We start from the raw sequence: 8,311 nt of genomic DNA on the forward strand, positions 1-8,311 counted from the left end.
ATCCTGTATACAGTGAAAGAATCCAGTGAAAACAGTAAATTTTATTCGTAAATTTGAATACAGTCCATTATCTGAACTGGATTTTTCTCGATCCTTATCATTTAAAATTTTTAGTACTTGAAGCTATACAAAGTCCTCAAGTAAACCTCAAACTATCGCTCAGTAATAGTCTATCTAAAATAAAAATAAAATAACCATGAATTTTAAACTTTGTGTTAATTCTGATAATCGAGGTCCTACTGTAATATGAATATGAATGCATTTAGAGGTTGCACTTGTAACGAATCACACGTTTCCAGGGACATCGCCGCCCGAAATTGCCTCATCGAGTCAAGCAGCCTTCGCGTGCGATTAGCTGACACTGCTTTGGCGCGGGATCTCTTCCCCCAGGATTACCATTGTCTTGGCGATAACGAGAATAGACCCATTCGTTGGATGGCCTTGGAGACTCTCCAGCACAATCAGTATAGCACGGCAACGGACGTGGTACGGTCGTAATTTCTATCGAATGCCAATAAAATTTTGACACTAGACTATCTGGTTGCGACAACGTGCAATCGGATTCCAATAAAATGCAGGGCAGAACGACAACAGTATATCCTAATAAACTGCTTCCTGGATCATCGTATTTTCATACAGGACGCGTTCCTTTGAGTTTTAGTAAGCCATGTTCGACGATATACGAGATCTACAGGATGATTCAGAATTATAGGTCTGTTCGGTGAGAGATAGGAAAACCGATAAAATAAACGCTTTATAGTTTGGAGATACAGGAAACTCTCAGAAGCTGAATTGGTCTTTCTGACTACTTGTACTCTTATTAAATGTGTTAAATATATTTATTAATGTCTGTAGGGTGTTTTAGAAAATATTCACTTTTATTTGCAAAATACTTTTTTAGAAGAATATAGTTTTCAGTCATAGGTACAGGAAAATTTAGGTAGTCACTGTAGGTCGTAGATATACTATGGTATACACTATGGTTGGATATACATTGACTACTATATAAGTTAAATTTGTGTTAAAGTAGTTTTTAAGTAGTCAAAATACGAGGAAAATCAAGAATAATGAAATTGTAATTGATACAACTAAAATACAAGCTTTCGTGTAAATACTTCATTTTCCTGTTACAAATATAGACTTTATTAAATGCATAATTAACCAATGTAATATTGATTTAAGAGCGTAGGCAGGATCTAGATTGGTACAATTTTAAATTACTCAAATCTGACATACGGTTGACCTTTTCAAGTTATTTATTCCACTGACGTCAACCTGTCAGTGGTTACTTATGTTTCGCGGTTTAGAACGATTACGTATAGAGTAATTAACATCTATATCGAGTTCTACTTAATGAATTGCTTATGCAATTATAAGTAGTAGACGTCAGATATTCTATTTCGTAGTTCCTTCGTATTAACGTAAAGTGCGAATTTCTTTTCATTCACGAAACGAAACTATTATGTGTAAAAAAATTGAACTTTATACTGAGGAGTGTATATAGAGGTTGCTTAGAGATGGTGCTAGAATTTTTTCGAAAACGAACTGCGATATCAGACAAAAATGTTATTCTAGACAGAGTATTGAACAAAAAGTTTCAGAAATTTTAAGACGTGGTTTTAAATGCTAAAATAAGATGAAAATGACTTGTGGGACTTATTCTACTGTCAACGTGCATTAGGGAAATTAGTAGAATAAGACACCATACAGACACAGAGAAATCAGTAGAATAAGTTTCAAAATAAATACAGAGAAATTAGTGGAATAAGTTTCAAGACAGAAACAGAAAAATCAGTAGAATAAGTCTTAAATCAGACACAGACCAAAATCAGTAGAATAAGTCCCAAATCAGACATACAGAAATAAGTAGAATAGATCTTAAGTCAGGCACAGACCAAAATCAGTAGAATAAGTCCTAAATCAGACACAGACCAAAATCAGTAGAACAAGTCCCAAATCAGACACACAGAAATAAGTAGAATAGATCTTAAGTCAGACACAGATCAAAATCAGTAGAACAAGTCCCAAATCAGACACGCAGAAATCAGTAGAATAGATTTTAAGTCAGACACAGACCAAAATCAGTAGTACAAGTCCCAAATCAGAGACGCAGAAATCAGTAGAATAGATCTTAAGTCAGACACAGACCAAAAATCAGTAGAATAAGTCCCAAATCAGTAGAATCACCCTCTAAACTTTCTGACACATGTTGTCAAACACACTATATTTTCGACTTATTTATCCATATACAATCACTACATTCCTACTTGTACCACCAGTTCTAAAACACTCTGTATATTTAATTCTTTCTTTAAACACCTCTACTTAATAAATAAAGACTCCAACACAATTTCCCTACCCCTGATTTCCCTTCTCCTAACCATTTAAGATCACCTCTTGAATTTTCCCTCACACATAACCCTATACATCCTCTCCAATATCAATCACCCTACATTACACAACTAATAACTTTAATTTCTCCCTCTGTTAAGTGGTCCTTCGGAGTGTTCCTCTGGGAACTAGCAACCCTCGGCCAGCAACCCTACAACGAAGTGGACCCCTTCGAGATGATGGCTTGTCTCCGCGACGGCTACCGCCTGGCCCAGCCCAGGCCCTGCCCCGACGAACTTTTCGCCGTGATGGCAGTCTGCTGGCTAGGCCTCGCCAGGGATCGACCCACGATGCCCCAACTCCTGGCCTACCTGCAAGACTTTCACGACGCCCTTGGCGGTTTCATCTAAAAAAAACTGCTCCTCAAACATTTCGCGAGGTTCATCGAAACACTCTGCAACGATACCCCGATACCACGCTCGACGAGCACGAGAGCTGTTTCACCGCGATCCAGACACCGATTGAATCCTCGTTCACAGAGCGATTCTCCCCGCGAGCAGAGACACAACGAGGACAATGCTCCTGGAGGCGCCAGACCGCCAGTTCTGCGATCAAAACGAAAGTGGAAATCAAAACGTACGGAATTGAAAATCACTGCCCATTTGAGATTATTGTTCGTCGACGACAATACTCGACCTGCCCTCTGGCCACGGGCTGGTGGGGCTCATTGTTCTCGAAATCCCGTTTCGAGGACGCTGGAGAATCAAAACAAGAGATCGTTGATCGAGCCCAGCCGCAATCTCGCGGGTTGACGCGATTCAGCGGTCCGACGAGCGACGATAAAAAGATCGGCGAATACATCCGTCCATGTCACGCTGGAGACCCAGAAACGACGAGGGCACTTGAAACGCACAACAGTTTTTATAGCGTGGCGAGTTGGCACGACTGTAGTGGCAGGAACGACGCCTGTGGCCTCGCAACTGTTGTTGCACCTTTGTTGCATCGTCGTCGCACAGGCGCACCGTGAACACTTGCTCTCTACTTCGAAATCTTCTTTTTCTAAATCGTTCAGCCTCGAAACGTGTTTCGAGGAATTTCAGCGACTTGAGGCCACTGTCTTGTGGATATTCCTTTGTCGTCCTACTTGCTCTAGTTTCCAGTCGCTATGAACTTTTGTAATCAAAAACCTGCCGCAACTTCTGTAAGGTTGAGAGCCACTGAATGATGGTCTTTCCAGGGAATCTTATATTTTATTCAGTGGACGAAGTTCTCCTTTCAACGAATATGCAGCGTTACATCGTTAGGATCTGTCCCTTGCATATGGATTGACTAATATTGTAAAATCGATGTGGTTTTGGATGGAACTCGGACGTATGGAGCTGGTCGAAATTTTGATACTGATTGTGAGTAGTTTAAATTAAAAGAAATGAATACTTGGATAATTAACAGGGTTTGTAAGAGTAGGTTTCATATGTAACTTATAATAATAAGTATTTAGGTTTAATTACTATTTTTTAATTATTCACTTGAACTATTTAATTGTTCTTTTAAGACGATTTTTACTTGTCTGAAGTCCTGTTGTTATGTTAACATTCATTAATTAAGTGTTATTTGAAATTATTAATAGAAATGATATATCTGAAACTTTTCATCAAACCAAAAAATATCTATTTTCTGCTATTTTCAACGTAATATAAACATAAAGGATATGAAAAGTTTTAATTATATTTAATGTGGAAATGTCAGTTCTCAACTAGAATTTGAAGGAAAGGAAATATGTAATGAAAAACAAAATTTAATTACTGTCTAGTCATACAATGAAAGGCTGTGTACAATTTTAATGCATATACTACTGTTTCTGAATAATTCTACATATTCATTAAATGATATTTATACAATATAACTTTATGTCATACTTGTTCAGGGAAAGATATGTAAAACAAAATATGTGTCGAGCCTTTTTTATGATAGAATTTTAACCACGAAAATTAGCAACTGAAAAATATCATATACACAATTTTTTAAACTGTAATTTAGCTTCATACGTTAAAGTTGCAAAACCACTAGATTTACACGTCACGAAAACTTAACGAAATATAAATATGAGGGAAAAACCAATTTCTTACAATTTTTTTATTAATGAAATTATATGGTATTATAACTTTAAGTACGTTGATGTGTCTGACTCGACTTATTCTACTAACTTACTCTACTGACATCGCTGCATTTAACCTGGCGGATACAAATCGACAGTAGAATGAGTCCCAAGTCAGACACGAACCCTCAAAAGCAATCTCCTAAAAATTCTAAATTGTAAACCTTTCAAAATTTCACAAAATTAACTTCATCAATCGATAAAGTGATACTTTCCCAACATACACAAAAATTCTTCAGATTTACACTTTTCTAAAATCATAGGAATCAACAAAAGAAAAAGAACACGATGATTGACTAAAAATTTAGACAGAACATTTAATAGTATTCTTCTTTAAAAAATATCCTAACCTCTTGAACAAAACAATCTACCATATAGTTTCATTAACAAAAAAGCTCTTTTAAAAAGTCGATTTTCTACCAAAAAGAAAACAGAAAAAAATCGCTCTTTAAGCGTTGGATCGGTGATTTCAAAGGAATCGTGACTCTCCTTGAAGAGACGCCGAACAGTTTTCTGTCATCCATCTGCGCGAGAGTGCGAGCGCTCAATAGTTATTTATTAACAATTGCGAAACCTGCGGATGATCGTGACCGGAACGACGACGGGTAGAGCAAGAGCAGAAGTGCATAGAAATCTTATTGTCGTGTTTATCCTTCGCCAGAGCTATACTGTTGCGCAAATGGGCGTCGAACTACGCGTACTCTGTAGTCGTCCATTTATCAGCCACGCCGCGCAAGCCAAATATCCACGTCTCGCGTCAGGTTGCAAGGATTATGCAGGATGCCAGGCGAGTTCGCGACGTCGCGGTTTCTGCTGGCCATTTAACCCTTTGCTGACCGCCCTTCTCTCACTGCGCTCGTTGTTTTAATTAAACCAGGCATTTGTCGTTGGATATTTTAATAACACCACGCGTGGCTGTTTCGACTTCACGACGGATAGGTGTACGATTCATAATGAAATATGCCTGGAAATTAATTATGGCGGACCGTGGCAGCTCGAACGTAAATTTAATTGCAGGACCTTGCGTTATTAGCGCGGTGCCAGAGATCGCAAAGGGTGTAATGGGAAAAATACGAGCGATGCATTTGGAGGCTGCGCAGGCGTGAGAAGTGGTGATCGAAATTAGTGGCAGGAGATTCTTCGAACTTTGAATAGACTAATTTCTGGGATTTGTGGTTGATAAGTTGAGTAATTCAGTTTCCTGGGAGCGAGTCTTTCGATTATATTACCTGTATGTGTGTATGTCAGAGACAGAGTAACCCAAGTCCATTTCTTTTCTCGAAATTAAGTTTTTTAGAGGATCTTATTACTCTCTGTTTATTTTATTAGAATAAGAGGAATTTAGTTAAATTATGTTTCAAGTGAAGGGCAGTTAATAGTGTAAACTACTTCAAATACTATGTTAAGCATTGGGTACAATGGATTTGAGTTAGTCTGGCTCTGTGATGTGTTCAACTACAAGCTTCTTCATAGTGAACCCTGGAATGGCACACTGAAGTCTTTCATGGCCCCAATAAAATACTGACTGCTATTACTGTGCTGCACAATAATTGCAAATGAAAGTGTTCTTCAACTTCTTTTTAATATTGTGGTCCTGAAGTATACACTTGAAAGTATTTCAGAGAATTTTTACAGAATTTTTTATACATTCAAAATGTGTGAATATCACGCTAAACCTGAGAGATCCAGTGTGCTGAGTAGCAGTGCGAAAAAATAGTGTGCTATTTCAGGGTTAATGCCACAAATATTTTCTTCTCTTCAGAAACTGAGAAAGTTAACTATAATAATTCCAACCCCCTTTGTGAATTGTGACCACCTCATTGCATACTTATTCCAAAGAACACAACACTCAAAAAAATTGTTTCACTTAGGTTCAACGATACGTCACTGAAAATGAATTATTATTCTGCACCTGAAGTGCATTTCACGATCACAAAGATCTGCTCACATAGCGTATAGAAATCACGGAAGAAATTCAATCGTTCGATCAGCGTTAGAAATAAAAAAAGGAAGATTTCGTCTGTTGTGCAGGCAAAAGAGTCTTGGGAATTTCTGTGGAAGGCGATCGAATCGCTCAGAGAATCCCAAAAAGACGCGAGATGACGTGACACAGACATGTTTAAATGTACTCGATGTGTAAATGTCGCATGTTCCTGACTACGACCATTAACTTTATCGCACTCTCTCTTTTTCATCCCCTATCCCCCAACCCTCGTCCCACCCACCCTCTCACTTTTACAACTATACTTGAACATTATAAAAAAAAAGAAGGCTGAATCTATGGTCTCACCTCGTAACTATCGCTACGAACATTCCACTACTAATAATTAATATCACTATTTAAAGTAACTATCGCTCTCCAACTATTTATTAACGACGTCCTACGAGATCTAAATAACTTATTTCACGAAATCGTCGTCCCCTGTGGGTGTATCCGTTACTCTCTCAATTGAATGTCTTTTTTTCTTAATGGAGGAACAGGGTAGGCTAGCGCTGCACACTTTTTCGCTATCGCTGTACAATGGAAATTGCCTCGTGTTTCCACGCCATTGTGTCCCTCTTTTTCCCTCCCCTTCTGACATGAGGATCCCACGCAGAGAAGATCGACGGAGGTCGAGACACCCTCCTAGCGTTTCGCCCCCCGTAACCCTTTCAACCCCTCTCTGAACGCAACCGAAGACCTCATCGAGAGACAGTTCCAGTTCACTGTAAATATCTACTAGCGAATAATAGTGGTGCGCCGAGTGAGTTGATTTGTGCAGATTCTATTATTTCCTACGACGATTTACGGCATTATTTTTCAACGGAAAGTGAAATATACGTGTTAAAAAAAGGAAGTGATTTTTGTATGTCTTTTTGTCTCCCCATCCATGAAAATATCCACTGTATTTTAGATAAGTGGTAGCAACAGGTACTGGAGATTTTAAGGAGTGATTCTACATGTTAAAATAAGGGGAAAATAAAGAATAAGAAATATGAGCTTGTGGCCTTGTTTCAGAGTAATTAATTTATTTATTTATGTATTTATTTATTCGCGGGAAATAATAAGATCGCTGATGTACATGCAGATAATAGTGATTTATATATTAGAGAATGTTAAACGAGAGAATATTGAACGAACACAGAATACTAATTAATTGTTAAGAGAATGTCGAAATGTTTGTCTGACCTGGGACTCATTCTACTGATTTTACTGTGTCAAACCTGGCTATTCAGGTCAGCAATAGACTAACAGTAAGTGTCTGACATGAAACTGATTCTACTGCTGACTTACAGTAGCTAAGCCAGACACAGAGAAATCAGTAGAATAAGCCCCAAGTCAGACACATCCAAGACAGTAGAATAAGTTTGAAGCCAGACAAAAATATCAGTAGAATAAATAGCAAATCAGGCACACAAAAATCAGTAGAATAGGTCTTAAGTCAGCCATAGACCAAAATCAGTAGAATAACTACCAAATCAGACACACTCTTAACTCAGCCACATTTCACATAAATTTTAAGTATTTACTATGTTTTAAAGAGGGAAAGCTTAAAGGGTGATTCTAAATTTATATAAAAAAGCAATGATTACCATAATCATTAATATAAGATCTCATATAGCTATGATAGAATTCTGACTCTCAAATCAGGAAATGGCTATCATAATCACTGCTTTTCGTGGTTCGACCCCTGCCACCAACTCCACACTGACAGTGGTGCCATTCAATTTGCCTAGTTTCAGGCGAGTTTCACCAACAGTCGCCTGCAATTAACAAACCAATACCACTATTTTTTATATTCATTTTTCTTTGATGTCATTTATAAAAAATCCGATTGTGAAACA

The 8,311-nt window shown here is 37.8% G+C and overlaps 1 protein-coding gene across 1 annotated transcript in view; it reads left to right on the forward strand.

Moving 5' to 3' along the window:
- LOC143186951 (tyrosine-protein kinase Dnt) overlaps positions 1 to 2,741 on the forward strand; it is a 116,896-nt gene extending 114,155 nt beyond the window's left edge. The window contains exons 8-9 of the mRNA XM_076390839.1: positions 300 to 486; positions 2,493 to 2,741. Of these exons, the coding sequence (XP_076246954.1) occupies positions 300 to 486; positions 2,493 to 2,741 (436 nt within the window). The remainder of the gene's footprint in view (positions 1 to 299; positions 487 to 2,492) is intronic.
- Positions 2,742 to 8,311: the final 5,570 nt, after the last annotated feature.

This window comes from Calliopsis andreniformis, unplaced genomic scaffold (genome assembly GCF_051401765.1).
Source record: "Calliopsis andreniformis isolate RMS-2024a unplaced genomic scaffold, iyCalAndr_principal scaffold0022, whole genome shotgun sequence".
NCBI classification, from domain to species: domain Eukaryota; kingdom Metazoa; phylum Arthropoda; class Insecta; order Hymenoptera; family Andrenidae; genus Calliopsis; species Calliopsis andreniformis.